Genomic DNA, 18,080 nt, shown 5'->3' with positions numbered 1-18,080 from the left:
CTTGCATAATGATGTTACAGATGCCTTTTATTCTAAATCATAATAATAATTCACGAGTTTTAATAAATAGTTATGAAGTATAGTATATGTTTGGTGGCTTACATGGTGGAGATGTCGATGAGCTTAAAATGCTCCTCGCAGCCCAGTTGAGCTGCCACCTCTCTGAACTCCTCTGTGATCCTGATCAGTCCTAAATCCAGGTTGAACTCTGCGGGGAACGTCACTATCCAGTACCTTAATGTACACATGTAATGAGCACTGAGCTGAAATTCATTTGAAATAGTAAATTCTGTATTTAAAACTCAGTGAGTAAAAGCTGACCAGAGGTAGTATTAGCTTTCTGTGAAACTAGAACTGAATAATTAATGTGAAGTGAAGTGAGATTTATTTTCATATAGCACTTTTCAGCAACAAGGCTATCCAAAGCGCTTTACAACAGAAACAAAAACAGAATCCAATACAGAATGAAACACAAAAGAAAAGAAAAATAGGATAATCTAAACAAAATCATGAAAACAGACATATCTAAGCATGAGCTGAGATAGTCAAATAATCTAAATCAGATAAACTAAACATATCTAAACATGGAATACAGGAAAACACATCAATCATGTATATTCTAAAAGAATCATGTATATGTGTTGGAAAAGAGAACTGTGTGTACACTACCATACCTCATTAAAAAGCAAATCTTTAGCCTGGTCCTCTGGCAGTCGTCACCTCTGCAGTTACGGTACGTGGAGTTTGGTTAAGGTCTTTGTACAGGAGTCAACAAACTGATACTCTGCAATATGCAATACCTCATAACACTAAAGAAATTGGTGAGGCTGGTAAAATTGCCCATTTTTTAAAGTTAAAAATAAAAGAACTACTCTAGGTTGATGCAGCAAAGTGTACTAAATGCTGTTTGCTTATGCGCATTGTGGTTTTGATTCCTTGTAGATTCCAAATGAGTCTGAGTCCAACAGGCCACAGACAAAGCAGCTCTAAGAACATTGATCCATGACAGGATCAATTCTACTCATCTGATATAACAGGAAGCAAAACAGCAGAAGGGAAAGCTTTGGACTCTCATTAAGAACAGAGAAGATTTGGATGGGATCTCCTATTAGGAGAGGAAGAGTTGCAGGTACCACAGCAGTTCTGTTCTTCTGCCTGATGGGATATATCATCAGTAGTTTTCCAGCCAACTCAGAGGACGTAACATACCAGCGATGCATAAGCAGGAGGGTTCGAGGAAGCAGGTTGTCATGTAGCTCCCCATGGTCATCTGTAAAGGGAAGGGATTATCCAGATCTCAAAAAACATAACGTGGGATTTGTCAGTCTCAAAATTATGCTTTTAGATGGGTTTCTAAGCAAACGCATTACAGAGCTGCCTAACTGTACCAAATACAAGAAACATGGATGGTTGTTGTTCAGTATTCTTAGAAGATCCCATCTTATGTCCCATAGTCAGCAAAAATAACCAACTTTTTATCTTAACATACAAAGGTTTGATTCTGAGTCATAAGACTTTGTCTGTGGTTACTAGCTACATGGCCACAGAAAACATTATATACATCTATGAAAATGAATGTTTAATCAATTTTCATTACAATCTCATGACTACAAACTGTATTTTTGTCCCTGAACTGCAACCCATCAGCAGTCTATATTTTAAATAAAAAGATAACTCATATCAATTATGAATAATCTGTTCCATAAAATAGATTTTATCTCAGAGCTTCTCTGGAAGAAAGGGTTCAGGATGTTCTCTGTCACTCACCAAATGCATGAATGCATTCATTTAGGAGAGCATCAAGAGATGCTGCCTTTCCTAATGTGGATGACCCCATGGTGCCAAACGGGTGGGAACACAGAGATCACCAGGCCTGTCAGGACTTTCCAGGGAACAGCAGACCTTAAGAACTGAGAGAACAAAAGCGGTCTGACCTCAGCGTTAACATGAAAATGACGAGAATATATTCACTTTTCTAAGGACATGAAATACATTAAAGAGATTCATGCTTGGTGTGTGTATGTGTGTTTCATAAAAAAACTTGTAAACATTGTTTTTCTTTGTCAGTTATCAAGGAGACACCTTTCAGATGATTTCTTGTAAAAACAAAGTGTCAACTTTTGACATGATTCCAGTAGGGGCAACAGAAGAGAACAAATGACTAATTTATATAAATTTAGTTCAGTATTCCTTAAAGGATTTCATATTGCTCGCTGTATTGCATGCCAAAGTTTTAGTATGTGGTGGAGATGACTCTCAGCTACTACCACACGTAGGTTTAGCTTAATATCTGTTATAGCCATTTTTGAGTTTCCTAAAGTCAATTAGCTCCGGCAGCCATCTTGACCCCAACAGTTAATCAGTTATAGATGAACATTCAATTATTACTTTCTTAGAGTTTCATTAAAAAGTGTCCACTGGTTCATAAGATTTTTTTGCTAATAGGTAGACAAACAAACAGACACACACACATACAGTACACACAGACACATTATGGTAGTGGGAGATGAAAAGAAAAGAAACAAAGGGTTTTTTTTTCATCAGAAAATCTTTCCCTCATCTCCACAGCAAGAGTAAAGCTGTGATGTTTCAGAAAGATCTCACACTTGATTCAGGTTGCCGACTTTTTGTGGTTTGGAATATTTGCATTGTAAATAGACGTCTGCATCATTCAGACAGCTGAATGAGGATTAGCAGAGCATTGTGGGAAAGGGGGCCACTGTGGGATTTTGGACCATGTCAGTAGCTCGGTCTATAATCAGCTGCAATCACCTTGGAGAGGAAACAAAGTGATGTCATGGGCCAACATTTCATTTACTCTGAAGCTTGCGTCAATGTTTGAACTCAGTGGATCTGTGTTTGACTGTGTGTGTGTGCGTGAGAGAGAGACCACTGTCAAATGAATATAGGCATTGTTCCCTAATTCTACAGAACTAATGACAAGAGGGAACTTTGTTTAGCTGTAATAACGCTATATATGTAGATCACTTCTTTTAGGCACGTAACTGCAGTAACCTAAAATGAACTCTCTACTGGCCAAGACGGCAAGCACTAACAGATACACCATCACTGTACATATGTTTGTGGATTCCAGGCCCCACAAGCCTCTCTTTTCTATTTTCTGTATCCAGTTTGTTATGTTTAGAGTCAACTGGGGGCTGGAGCCCAAACCAGCAGTCAACAGGGGAGAGACCGGGTTGCAGTTTAAATGAGTTGCCAGTCCATCATTGGTCTAACACGGAGACACTGAACCAACATCGTCAGTGTGAAGCAGCCAGAATGAGAGTCAGCTCCTCTAAATCTGAGGCCATGGTTTTCATCCAGAAAAAGGTGTAATGCTCCCTCTGGATCAAGGGTGAGTCTGTGCCTCAGCTGGAGGGGTTTGAGTATCTTGTGGCCTTGAGTGACGGTAGAATAGAGCAAGATGGATCAATAAATCTGCCGTAATGAGAGCATTGCTCTGGTCTGACGTGATGACAGAAGGGTTGATGTGAAAGGCAAAACTCTCGATTAACTGTTCGGTGGATGTTTCAGCCCTCACCTATAGATAGATGGATGAATTTAACGGTGCTGGACAGTTCAGGGTTTGAGGTTGTTTTGTTTTTTTTAAACCAACCCTGGTCTGTCCTTCTCCACAACTTTGTCTCTGACCTGTGTGGAGAGTTCCTTGGTCTTCATCCTATCTCTTGCTTGGTTACTTACTGCTTAGAGGTGCTGCCCTGGTGTTGATTCTGCAGGCTATCAGAACAGGCATATATATATACATATATATATATATATATATATATATATACTGAGATCATCTGACACTTAGGAGTCCCCACAGGTGAATCTTATTTAAGTAATTAAGAGGTTTTTAAGGTAATAATTGGGTCATCAAAACAAAAGGGGTGGATATAGATGCATGCACTTTTCAGTTTTATATTTGTTAAAATTATTTAAAACATGTTCTCTTCCCTCATTCAACTTCAATAATCTGGAGTACTTTGCGTAAGTCCCATTTGAGTAAAAAAAACGAGTGAAACTGCACGTTGGAAGCAGGGCTATTTAAAGCTCGTTGTTGCTGTCAGTGTGACACAGACAAACAAAGAGGCCTTTTTAAAACTAAAAGTGTTCCCTTTCATTTAGTCTGTGTGAACAACATACTGTTTTACGCCATTTCAGACATTTATGTGTTACACGTCAAATCCCCTTGTTGTATTTTTTTCCCAATTCAGTCTCACATTACCGTCAGCGGTGGCCCTTAGCACAGCTTGTGCTCTTTGAGCCCCAACAGTGGGTCACTATGTCTGCGCTTGTTGCTCCTGACTGCATCACTGTGTGCTTATACAAGTCCAGTGATATGTATTCCGCTTAGATGTGCACAATACAAACGTGTCTTTTACGAAGGTAGAACTGGCATACTGATTCACGCACACTCAGTTCTACAAACATGAAGATCCACTGGTCACTAAACCAACACTCTGACAGCCTTAAACACACAGTAAAGCCACAGCTAAAACAGCAAAGTGCCATTTTGTTCATTCAACTATAAAACAAACACATTACAAAACATACCTTCCATTAAACTATGTTTTGCTGCTTGAGAACCTCTGAAAAGCTCAATTTTATAGGTATAAAACGATAAAAAAGTCAGATCTTACCCCTTAAACAGCCTCATATCAGCAAACACCCCGGCTAAAGATTAGTCCTGATAGTGATATAACTAACTGCTGCTTGATGCTGCGGGCTGCTACTGGCTGACGAGCTCAGAGACTCCCATGGTGGAGCTACTCCACTGTATGACCTCCTCCACCGCCTCCTCCTGTTGGTAAACACAGCAGCCTGGAGGAGCAGCAGTCTGCCATGTGACCACACACACACAAACACACACACACACACACACGTTTGGATTTCTACCATTATCAGGACATTGTATTGACTTCCTTTCCTGTAGCCTAACCATGACCGTTACCTTAACCTTGATCATTACCAGTACATGTCTAACCCTAACCTTAACCTAAACTCAGTTCTCACTTTAGCCCTAAATCTAAACCCTAACCAAAAAGAACATTGAATTGTATTAGAACCAGACAGAAAGGTCCTAAAAACTTTCACACTCTCAGATAACACACTAACAAAAAACAAATAAGTAAAAGTAAACTCATATCACACATTTGCCCACGTTTTTATTTGATGTTATGTTCAGTATCTGCTACCAACACAAAGTAGTTTGAACCATAAATTGTTGGAGTTCTAAGGACCAAATTCATTTGTCAAAAATTAGGTCAAAGTAAGGATAACAAATGTTATAAACTTACTTTTAGATGATATACAAATTAAACTGGTTAGGGCTAATGTACAAATTAATTTATGAATGTCATTGTGTAATTGTGGCTGAAAGGACTCAAATGCAGGTAAGCAAGAGGAAAGTTCTGGATCCACACTTGAATCTTTACTAAACTAGAAAATGTCTCAAAAATACTTTTAAGGATGCCAATGCAGCTACTACTCAAACTTTTCCAGCATCTATTAACTTTGTTCTCTAAATCCCATTAATAATTTAGGACCTGCTATTGTAAGAAAAAAAGAAATTTTGAAGATTTTTAATCACGTATGTACGCAAACGCAAGCAGACACAGTTAACAGGTCAGTGCTAAATAGGATGTGCATGAGATTCGGTCTCTCGTAGCATCTTGATGGAGACAGATGCCCAGCCAGCTGGCAGAATATGTCTGCCAGAGTATTTCTGTGTGTGTGCGTGTGTGTGTGTGTTCAGAGCCGCTCTCCTGTCCAGTTTAAATTGTTTGGTTAGTTTTGATAATGAAACCTTTTTACTAGAATCTAAAAAAATACAATCAAGTGGATTTTAAATTTAAACTATATATAATTTAGAATTATTTGAATTTTAAATGAGCTAATATTAAACCTCCTCACTGTTTGTTTAGTGTTCTCCATCAGCCCAGCTAAGCTCGAACAGGTTGTGTCGATTGTTGAGACTGTAACAGGGTCATCATCCTGTGTGAAGTGGCCATTAAGGATATATTGTCATTTCATGATTTCTTAAAATTAACTGTGACACTGAAACATTTGGGAGATGTGGACAAACTCACCTATTACATGTTTTCTGATGAAAGTGGGCTTTCAAACTTCTGACTGGTATGCAAAGTTCCCTAAGTGTTGGATGGAGACCTACAACTTAATGGAGGTGTTTGGAGCTCAGCAGATTTTTTGTGAAAACATGTCTGCAGGAGTTAAAGCTATCTGTTCTGTATCACATGATTGTTCCTCACCCAAACAAGACTAAAAGACACTTTATCGACAGCAACTGGACCGCAGAGACTGTTGGGAAACAATAATTCTGATTAGATACACTTGTAGTATGAGTTTCAGTTAACTAAAAGCCAAAGTTATCCGTTTATGTGCATTATGTTAGTTCAACAGGGTCAGTCAGCTGTAAAAGAGAATAGGAAAAACAAGAAATAGAAAGAAAATAATCATGTTTCTAAAAAACAGAGATAATATTTAGACTGGTTCTGTCTACTTATTTCATTGTAAAATTCTATGAACTGCTGCTTAACTATGCAAAAATGAGCCAGAAGACATATGAGTGAATAAGCGGCAATGCGGAGGCACAAGATCTCGGATGGTTTCAACATGGCCTCTGGCCCAAACATCTAAACAGAAAGCATGAATAATTTAAAAGGCTTTGGACCATTTGGACATGATAAATAGTTACTCGTGAAGTTCACGTGAGCAGGATATTCTAAGCAAGTTATTGTTCAGTAAAAGGCTTCTGTATGAATTTTCTGTAAGGTTTGTTGCTTTCAGTAATGGAAAACATGGTGTTCCTTTAGTATGTGGTAAGGAAGCAACAAAGGTAGTTGTTTGGTATAACAGGAAAAGGAATCAAATATCATATGGTAGGTATTGTTGCTTTGCTTTGGCTTAGAAAGCTTTAGATAAAATCTTCCTCGACTCCGTTTCTGTCATAGCTGTTAGCAAAAAGTTCATTCTTAAAAATGTGCAGTCTCTTCTAGATTAGAGTAGTGGTTGTTTGTGACTAAAGGGTTCTTTGTCTAGTTGCCCACACCCAGCCCTGACATCTGAACTGTGACAGTTGGGTATGAATACAACTGATGTGAAAGTCCAGCTGGACTTTTTTCTATGTTCTAATAATCCTGAATATTTCTTGGCACACTTCAGTCACCTTTACACAGCATCGATCAGTCACGGTCTGAAGGGCCTGCAAGGTCTACATGAGTTTGTTGTTTAGACCTATCTTCTAATGCACCGTATAAGCAAACCAAAATCATCTTAAAAAAAGAATAACAAACCTGACCAGTGGCCTGTACCATGAAGCAGGTTCAACATATCCAAGGTTTCTTTGAGAGATCTAGTTCAACTAACCTCAACAATGGAGATCATGCTCAGTGGTAAGCTGGGTATCAACTCATTAAATCAACTCAGGATTTCTGACTCTGGGTATGTGCATGTTCATGCAAGTTAGGTGGACCTGCATCTGAGGACCAATCATAGATCAGGAAGTAGATCTGGCAACAATTTATAGCTCTGTATCAATGAAGCCCAGATTTCTGCAAACTAACTTCATGTATTTCACTAAGTTAATGTGCTGCAGGTGCTGTTTGTTAATGCAACATGAAAGAACAAAGATTTTTTTTAAAAATTAGGAACACTGATTGGTTGCAAAGTAGTTCAATCACATGCGTGAGCTCTTATCCTGAAAATTAATGTGCTCCGCTCCGCAGCAGAAAAGGTCTGTGTATCACCAGTAACATGCGGGACAGCAATGTGCATCTGACGCATTAACATGTCACAGTGACACACACATGTGGACAAAGGACGTGAACAAGAGCTGTGATACAACTTTGTTTACTTTGTGGATCAAATGCAGAGCAGTAAACCAGCTGTTGGGCACAAAATGAGTTGTAAACATCCAATTTCTACAGAACAGTTTTACTCTTTCAGTGAAATGTGAAATAATGATTTCATGACGCAGATTAAGGGCAGTGTGTACTATTCCTCTGTGAGGCCCTTTACACGGTCACTTGACATTCTGCAAGGTGAGGGCACTTGTACATCAGCCAGATGGAACTGGAGGACACCGTTTTACTTCATTAACCAAACCAAAGCACCAGCTCTGTACACCGAGCCCCCACCATGCTCTGGTTTCCTTTCTGTAGCAGTAGATCTGTCTCTGCTGGGCCTCCATTCACTAGCTGATACAGAAATGTTTTTTTAAAAAAACTGCTTCTCTATCTGAGGACAGCTGGTTTTTATGAAACACTCTGGGTGTTCTTAACATTCACAATGAAAACAAAATGTGAGCATCAGCTCCAAAGGCCAACACAGGAGTTATTTCCAACACGGTCAGACGGGGGAAAAAAGCCAAAGCGTGGATTTTCAAGCCCAGAGACGGCAGAGAGAGGTAGTTTCTATTTGTGCTCCCAGTTGGGGTCACACAGTAAATATTCTGCAACAGGAGCAGATACAATTTAGGATTTTGCTGGTATTAGCATAAAAACATGCAAAAAAGGTGTTAAAAAGAAAAGATGAGACAAGGAATGAGAATGCTTTATTTGAGACTGACACTGAGTTTTATCTTACATTTAACCCGATGGGTTTTAAAATAAGCTTGCTGGCACACCCAATTGGTTTAGGGCAATCCTTTAAAGGACTGAATGTTTTTTAAAGGCCAAAATCTGAGTCCTAATAATGATTTATGTGCAAAGATCTGACCCAACGAATTATCACACACCAACAGAACCCATCCTTCCTAATGAAGCTGGAGCCGTTCTGCCCTGAAGGTTGGCCAGAAATCCCAGTGACAAGATGTGCAGACTGATATAGACCCACACCCAAAGTTATAATTGGGGTGGCGGTTGGGATGTGCCGCTGTGAAGCTTTTTATTTCTTATTTGTTTCACAATTAAAACCATTAATGATACGGAGCAGCAGCGGACCCAAAATGCAGAATCGTCGTCCAAAATAACAGAGATTGTGTTTTACATCAATCCAATGAGTTATTGTTGAGAAATTTTCAAATTAAAAGCCCAGCATTTCTTGAAGGAACGTACTTTGCCCAATGCCTTTCATGCTAGAGTTTTAAACTAAAATCATCTTATGTTGAGAAATGATGGGGTTGTAAAATTTGGTAAAATCTAGAAAATATGCTAATGAAATATCACAAAATCTTGTGCAACCTGTAAGCTTTCAGAGTATGTGTTGTAAATTACTCTCTGCTCCTACCAGGTCATATTTTAGCTCAAAATTTGTAAAATTGACATAGCCATTAAACTGAAATAGCCATATTTGTGTTTGCTAAGGTTGATTAGCAGTGGCAGCCATCTTGAATTGAATTGTTCATCCAGTGGTTACTTTCTGAGTGTTGAATTGAAATCCATCCAGCGGTTCATAAGACAATTTGCAAAAAGACAGACAAGATAGACTATAACATTTAATGCCAAGGTTTTGGGCAAGAAACAGGCGCAATGTGTAGAGCTCATAGTATGTGTTGTGAATGACTCTCAGCTACTGCTACACCAATTTTTAACTCAATATGTGTTAAACTGACTGAGTTAGAACCATTTCTGTGTTTTCTATGGTCAATTAGCTGTGGAGGCCTTCTTCAGTCAGGTTGACTCCAATAGTTAATCACTTGATGTTCAGTACAGAGCGTTTCATTAAAATCTGTCCACTAGTTAATGAAATATTTTTGCTAACAGACTGGCAAATGCACACAAGCATCAATAGACACTAGCTGATGACAAAATTATAGCCGGCCTTTCGATGGCAGGCAATAATAGGTTATTCAATATTTGCAAATAAGTACCAAAGCTGAACAGTCTCAACAGGGCTCTAATAGACAGGTGAAGGCTCGCTCATAACTAACTTAGTGGGGATGTTGAATTTAAAACTGTGACATGAAGACCAGCAGGCCAAAGCTGTGGTAAACTGCAGTTATAATAAATAAGTGTAGACTATTATAAAATGCAGTCTTGGGTTGTTGTCAGAAAGTGTGGAAAGCTGTCTTTCTGCGGCATAAAGTTACTCATTAAATCCACAGGTGATACCCCCGCCAGCTGCAGCGATGACTAAATGGAGTACTGCTAGAAATAAACAAGGGACAGAGTCAGATTCCCATCAAGATATTCTCTAGGGTTACATAGGTGTCAGGTAATGAAAAAATTATTCTGATTAGACAAAGCATGTGTCTGCTGCTCATCATGAATACATGCAACTCTTGGAGAAAGCAGCAGTGAGGTTTTCTTTCGTCCCCACTGAGCTGTGAGGAAGTAATAGTCAATCTCAGGACACCGCAAAGCATTCTGCTTAATAAAGATCAAGTAAGGAGGTCAAATGTCCATCCATGTCACAGTTAATGGAGGGTGAACCTAGAATGCAGGCTGACACAGGAGAGCTCAGGTAAAAACGGAGATATTTATTAAAGGATGACGTGGTAGCAACTAGAAAACAAGAGCAATATAAAGGGCTGGGGCTGATTACAACTAAAAGCACCTGAACTGATAACAACGGGGAACAGCTGGGAGGAGAGACAGGAGCTGAGAGTAGAAACTGAAAAGTGACACAACGAACTAGAGAATAATCTAGATAAAAATAAAAACAACAAAAACTGAGATTCTAAAAATTCTGGTGCTTCAGCCCAACTGTTGTGAGACATTTTACTAGACAACTCACCTCCTCTTGCTGCTAAAATAAGCCACTAATATATTTTCTACGGCATGCATGTCCTTGCACATACCTCAGGATTGAGTCATGTGTTTGGTGCGAATGTTTTACAAATTAAAGGCCTATCATTCCTTAAAGGAATGCATATTGCCCGCCATCCTTCATGCTAGAGATTTAGACTCATCACCATGTCGTTTTGGTCAAATTATGAAAATAATAATATGTACAAACTCATACAACATGTCGCGTGATCTTGCATGATGTGTTTCGGTATGTGTTTGGGGACAACTCTCAGCTACTATCACACCAAATTTGAGCCAAATTCACTGAGTTACAGCCGTTTTTGTTCATCGGTTGTACATTCAGAGATGACTTTCTGAAAGTTTCATTCAAATCCGTTCAGTGATTCATGAGATATTTGGCTGATTGTACAAACAAACAGAGACACGGGCAAAAATCATTATCACTCCGTCTTCGCCTTCGGCAGCAGACGTTACAACAGTCACACGCTGCAGAATATGACTGAAAGTGTGAAGCCACACGGAAACCTTCTCACTATGACACAGAGTCAGGAGCAAATACTTGTGGGACATTAAAATATGTTGTTTTATTTTTATCTGCACAACAGGCAGACACATAAAAATGTATCTTTAGCCACAAAAAGAACAAGGAGTCCTGCAACAGATGGTGTGACCCAAACAAAGATCTGATCTGAGTGTTGTGGAGTCAGTGTGGGATTACACAAGACAGGAGAAAAAAAAAGAAAACAAATCAGAGCAACTGCTCCAAAAAAAGATGATCGACAATTACATTTACACGCACAACTATATTATGGTGCTAAATTAGTGATTAACTGAAAAATAATGGAAAAAATCTTCTCATCACTTGAACCTGAATTTGGAGCTTAAACATACCAAGGCCCGTGGGCCACATCCAGCCCACGCTATGATTTTATCTGGCCCACAAAATCATATTTTTATAATGTTTTATAAGCAGCCTGGGAACATGAAGTACACAAACCACTAAAGCTACAAATCCCAGCCTGCTGTGACTGATGGCTTGTGGCAATATGTTAAAAATACAGGAGACATGAATGTTATTGTCTCCTAAATTTACTCTTATGTTTATTTTAACCTGTACACTATGTTCTGACTTTAAAGTTAAGTATGGTTATTTTGACACATTTGAACCCATAGAAAAGTTACATTTTCAACAAATATTGACCGAGGTTATTCTTATTTTATTTTATTTTTTTAATGAACCAGGTTTTTAAATTTGGCCTGTTGTGAGAATGAGTTTGACAAGCCTGAGGTAATATTTGTTTAAACTGTGTCTATTCTGTTCATAGTCACGATACATAGACATGTTCTACCAAAGAATCTACAGCCTTTTGTGACACATCATAGGTTAATTAATTACTTGTTTTTTAAATAACAAAGCAGTTTTCCCTCTTCACATAGTGGATAAAGAAAATAAAATGACTCAAAACTCTGACTTACAGGTCACACTGAACGCAGTCCAGTCAGAGGAAAAATAGGATATAAAAAAAAAAGCTAAACTTTTGGGCAGAGGAATAAACCCAGGTAGCTCTCTGTGTTGACAAGAATAAAGACGTAACAAAGGCTTCGGATGAGTGCACACATCACAGCAGGATGTGATGTGAGCATGAGTCATTAATCAGACTACAACCCGTAAAGATGAAAACAGGAATCTGTTAGGCTGTCATATCTGCAACCCATGTCAGCGCCACAATTAGAATTTGGTTTTATTTAGACCAAAAGAACAATGGCCAAACAGAATAAACAGAACGTACACACAAACAAGGACATCTGCAGCCACAACAACACACGTGCAGAAAAGAAAACCTCTCAAAGATGCTGGAAAAAAAGCAGAAATGCAAAACATCAAAAGGAAAAACAGAGTTGCTCTACATTTACTGTATGCAAAAAAAAAAAAAATCTGAACCTTCGATAAAAACACACCTGATTAACAACTTTCACATTGTTTAAAAAAGATGTTTTCTCTTTATGTTTATTAATAAACTTGTCAGATTTGTTCCATCAAAGGTCTAATAAAATTTGTCCTGGGGCCAAAATCTTCCTGAACAGACTTAACGGGGCTCAGCCTTCGATGTAGAAATTTAATCAGTGAATAACAATAATAATAATCATAATAATAAAAAGACTCACAATTGTCAAGCTTGATGTCTAGAGGTTAGTGTCTGAGACAAAATACAGCTTCTCCCAGCAATCAAACATCTGTAGTTCAGCTTTAGGGGTTTATATACAGCATTTGTTGTTAAGTACAACAAGTGGGGTTTTTTATTTGATGCACAGATGCTGAGTAGTGGTTATATGTTTCATTTTTATCAGTTTAATTGAGTAAAAATATTAGTTTTTATTAACTATTTGTGAGTGTTATGAGTGTTAAATGAAGAAACAAATATAAGAACCTACTGTATGAAGCATGAAATGTTAAAAAGTATTACAAAAGTGAAATTTGGACCAAACAACTAAAAAGCTCTTAACAAACAGTTATGAGTTTGTGTCTGATATCAATAATGCACAATTTTAAGCACCACAAGCAGCAATCTATTATTAAAACCTAGAATAACATTTTATCTTCACCTGATTCCCATCCAAACAAGAACCAGTGGGACATTTACATCCTTCAGAGTTTCTGCATCAGAATATTTCTGTGTACTATGAATGAACTGTTAGAATAATACAGTTTTAGGAGGGCCCTCACAGAAAGCTGATAAAATAAAGCAAAGTTTTGTTGTTTTAGGGTTGCTTTAAACACTGTTGCACAGTTTGTTTTCCCCTCTCACATTGTTTTCATCATTCAGTACAATTCAGCTGTAACAGGTTTGTCACACAACTACAAAACAACATGAACCACTCATAATTACTGCTACAGCTCTTAGAAATCCTGAAGTTTTATCTTTCAAATATGGTGATTTAGAGTGTGGTCAATAATAAGGGACTATTTTCACCACTAAAGTAGGATGCACTGATTTTTTCATGTTGAATCAAGACAAACGGTGACAGAGATCATTAAAATGTAATAAAGATGGTGCTCAATATTGAACCAAGTCAACAATCAAACATGCTTCATTATATTTTTTAACTTTGACCTAATTTAGACTGATGGCTGAAACAGGTAACCATACGTAAACATCAAGTCTCTGTTGTTGTGGAACGGAAATATTCTTTCTACTTTTAGCATGAAGCATGAAAAGATTGTCTCCTGGCTACAATCCTGAAATCAGACACAACCAGGCTCAGTTAGACCTTCGTGTCTCCACCAGTGGACATACAGTAGTTCCTGTTAAGGCACAAAATTGTGCATTCCTAATAAAGTAATGTTTCAAATATTGTCAGAATTATAGTTGGATTTGCATATATATCCACTGCAAACGGCATCCACCCAACCATAACACAGATTTATAAACAAACAAGTGCAGGAACAGCAAACAGGTAACTAATTAAAAAATAAATAAAAAACGAGCACCACACAAATGTTGTGATCTGCATTTACTTCCCAAGTCAAGCAGAAGGAGCTAAACGAGTCAAACAGCAGCAGTTTCCAAACAAATCGATATTCAGGAAACCACAAAAGCACCTTACCTCGTCTGAGGCTTAAAACCACCAGAGTCTACCCACTCAAGTCATATCCAGATTTGATAGATATCCATGAAGCAATCTGCCGTTATAGCTTCTGAAATCTGCATGAAAACACAAATCCACTGGGATCCAGAGGATCCCCCAGCCTTTCTGTCTTTCCAAAGCCCTTTGTCTTTGTGAGCCACTCACAGTAATGTTTCGTATTCAACCACAGCAGTGAGTGTGTGAGTTTTGTTTGTCTAAATGACCACTAGACTTCCTTCAATTCTTTCCCAAACTTAGTTTTCCTGCCTGGATTAGTTGAACTGGGCTAAAAATAGGGCCCACACAAGGTAAAGAGGGAAAAAAAAGCAAAGCAGGAAATGGATCACAATATGCCTGTGCGCATGTTGGTGTTTGTTTCTGGATGTCTTCCTGCACCAGGTCCCAGAAAGAGTCCAAAGAACTTTGTTCGCTAAATGGGACGGCGTGCTACAAACTGGATCGGTCTGTGCCGTTTTGATTTGTCTTGAGTTTTATTGCCTGATAACGGAGCGGCAGGGTGGTCGAGTGCATGTGTGAGCTGCTGTATTGTTGCTGAGGGTCAAACCCATCCCATATTCCACTCTAATGACGTGGTACACATTGTTTTGTCTCTGCTGCGTCTAAAAATGTCTGCCTGAACAAAAGCACTGACAGCACATCCTGCCGCCTGGCCGGACAAAAAGAATTCAACTCAAACTTTGTTTCTCACACAATTTCAGCAGGCAGCTGCAGAGGGACGTGGGCATTCAGCGTCTTGTTTACAGCAGGGTCCCATGGTACTGAGCGGTCATTAAAGTGTCGTTACACAACCAGGAAATTTCTGGAGAAATTTCGAAGAGTGCCAATAAAGCCACTTCCAGAAATTCAGACAGCAATCAACTTTTCTTCTATAAACCCTAATAGCCATTTGGACCTTAGCTGTATCTTTGTAACAATATAAACTGACTGAATGCCTAAAGCTGCACATTTTGGTGTCACTTTTTTAACAGATTTATCAAAAGCTGTGGGAGAAGTGGCAAATCAAAAGTTGTGACGGAAATAAAAAAGAAAAAAAATATCAATAACAAGGGTGGTTTAATGCTCATGCATTGACGCCTTTAATTAATAAAAAAAAATTAAAACCCTGATTGTTTTCATATCATACATTTGTCAGATTAGTTGTGTTTGGATGGTTTGGACCCAAAATGCAGACACACAAGGAGCTCCAAAGAAAAACTAATTTATTTAGGAGAATAAAAAAAAACAAAATGCTGATGTGGCAGCAACAAAAACTAAAAAGCAAAACTTACAAAATCCAGACTTGCAGGGAACACGAAGGGCGAGACACGAGGAGGAAAACCGGACAGCGAATACGAGCGACAATGAGCCAGTGGGGCAGTGAAGAAGATGAACAGGTTTTAAAGACAGAATGGTGATAGGGAAGAGGAGACAGGTGACAGATTCCAGACGAAGGACAGGTGCAGATGGGCGTGGCAGGCTAACAAGTAATGAGCTGAGGAAAAGTGATGATGACAGGGAACACCGAGGGCACAGGGAACAAATCACCAACTAACAAAAAATTAAACACAGGTACAACTAAAAAATAACAGAATTGAACTTAATACAAAATAAACAAACAAAAAAAAAACTCAAACAAAACCCAAATCCTGACAGCATTAAGCTCCTTAAATAACACTAAGGAACAAAATTTCACTTTTGTCTTGTTCCTGGGTTAATACTCTAATTTCCAGGTCCCTACAACTAAACAAAATTAAATAAAGTTAATTTTTCATCCAAAACTTCACTTTTTTGGTTTGACAATGGTTTTCCCAATTTGCCTTTTTACCAGTTACTAATTTTCACTTCACCAAAGTTGTAGTCTTGAAAGTAAAGTTTTCAAAACACAGAAAATAAGTTCAAACAATATGAAAAAAGATAATAAAATGTGAAAATTTTCAATTCGATCTTCTTGAACTGTCTAGATCAAACAACTTTCTAGAATTTGGTAGAATTTATTTAAGATGGAGGAATATTTTCAAATATTCAAGAATAATTTATTAGAAATGAAAAATGTAGTAGTTTCTTGTCAAAATTCCATCCTGTAAGCCACAAAAGGGCATTTTCTATTTTTTCGCCAAAAAAAAAAAGGAGTTGGGAAATAACACTTGTCAGGAACAAAAATCCTGTAACCTAGTATAATGAGGTAATTTATTAGAATTGAGGGAGTTTTAAAAAAATGCAAGGAAGTTAAGTTATGGTTTATCTGTATTTCATAGAAGCAGCATCTTCTTTAGTACACCTGTATTACTGAGAGTGTCTGTGCACTAAATACATGAGTATTTATATGTTCTGTCAGTGTTTTAGCTCAGCTCTGTCTCAGATAATAGATTAACAAAGTGAGAGGATGGAAACTGAGTGGGAAAGCTTTGAAAGACCTTCAGAAAGCCTGAAGAAATATTGCTGAAGACCCCTTTTAAAAGATTACAAGAAAGTCTGGCTGCTTGAAACCAAACCATAAAAATAATCCAGGTGCTTTAAAACTACTGCACCAGTTCAGCTTCTTGCAGAGCCGAACACGCAGCAGAAGTTGGACCAATGCAGCAAATATTATCAGTGACAAAACAAGAATGTTGTGAAGCCTGAGCATCAGTGATATAATCTCATAATGTGTTTGAATGAATACACTCACAGACCTACATGATCTAATTTGTACCCAAAGAAGCTGCAGTTACAGGATCATAAAGAGTACAAAACATGTAGATCAACAGAATACCATCATGAGTTATGTTGACAATGACAGTGTACAATGTTTTCACATTTTGTCCAAAACTGCTAAGAAGTTTGGTAAAGTTTACAAAACTAACCATCCTTACAGCAAAGCATGGTGATGGCAGCATCATACTGTGGAGAAGTTGTTTTTTTTTCTCAGCTAACTGGGAAACTGGTCAGAGTTAAAAGAAAGCTGGATGGAGGAAAATAGAAATTCTCAAGGGAAACCTATTTGGACCTGGAGAGTGTGGGGAGAGGGATGCCTGTCTTTTGCCTTTGTGACCAAAACATGGATGGATGGATGGATGGACGGACGGACGGACGGACGGACGGATGGATGGATGGATGGATGGATGGATGGACGGATGGACGGATGGATGGATGGATGTCAAAGTAAATTGAGTTCTCTGACTGCACAGTCTAGACAAATGACTTTTAAATGTACAAAACTTCAAATGTTTCTGAGCTGTGCTAAGCCCCCACTGTTTCCACATCCTAACAACACCTCTGCTTCAGACCAGGTGTAATCAGAGCCCTACAGCTGGATGGAGCTCAGCAGCTCCATGCGTCACTGTTGGTTGACATTCAGTTCTGCTCATTTGTGTTTAAAATTGGTGAGAATAAATGTTACCATGCTAAACAGTCAGTAGTGTTTAGCATGGTGTTTTAGGAGCTTAATCCAAAGTTATTCTGACTGGTTCATGGACACTGGTCAACCAAACTTCTTCAGCAGAGAAAAAGAGAAAATGCAGCATGAATACTTAGAGCTAGGAGGTCCAGCACAGGAAACATTACAAAATGGAAAATTACCAGGTAAATACAATTAGTATTCTTAAATGAAAATGTGCAAATCCTACACGTACCTTATGGTGGTCCTGGCAAACATCCCTGCCCGGTGACCTCTGCCACAGATCCCATGCTCTTGTGTTATCAGTGGATACAAAGACTCCCTCATTGCTGCAGGGTAACTCTGCCTGCCCAATAACTCCTACT

At 38.4% G+C, this 18,080-nt stretch overlaps 1 protein-coding gene across 3 annotated transcripts in view; it reads right to left on the bottom strand.

Moving 5' to 3' along the window:
• The window catches only part of rasgrp3 (RAS guanyl releasing protein 3 (calcium and DAG-regulated)), a 33,120-nt gene extending 15,040 nt beyond the window's left edge, over positions 1-18,080 (bottom strand). The window contains exons 1-5 of one of the 3 annotated variants that reach the window (XM_017427325.3): positions 17,951-18,080; positions 1,768-1,910; positions 1,168-1,270; positions 675-737; positions 103-234 (exon numbers count right to left, since the gene is read on the bottom strand). In XM_017427325.3, coding sequence (XP_017282814.1) covers positions 103-234; positions 675-737; positions 1,168-1,270; positions 1,768-1,837 — 368 coding nt within the window. In that variant the 5' untranslated portion in view covers positions 1,838-1,910; positions 17,951-18,080. Of the gene's footprint in view, positions 1-102; positions 235-674; positions 738-1,167; positions 1,271-1,767; positions 1,911-4,643; positions 4,799-14,318; positions 14,568-17,950 lie in introns of those variants that run through there. The other 2 variants (XM_017427316.3, XM_017427333.3) reach the window with 2 other exon arrangements.

This window comes from Kryptolebias marmoratus, linkage group LG22 (genome assembly GCF_001649575.2).
Source record: "Kryptolebias marmoratus isolate JLee-2015 linkage group LG22, ASM164957v2, whole genome shotgun sequence".
In the NCBI taxonomy this organism is placed as follows: Eukaryota; Metazoa; Chordata; class Actinopteri; order Cyprinodontiformes; family Rivulidae; genus Kryptolebias; species Kryptolebias marmoratus.
The sequence above is the reverse complement of the archived record's forward strand: the minus strand, read 5'-3'. Positions and strand labels throughout refer to the sequence as shown.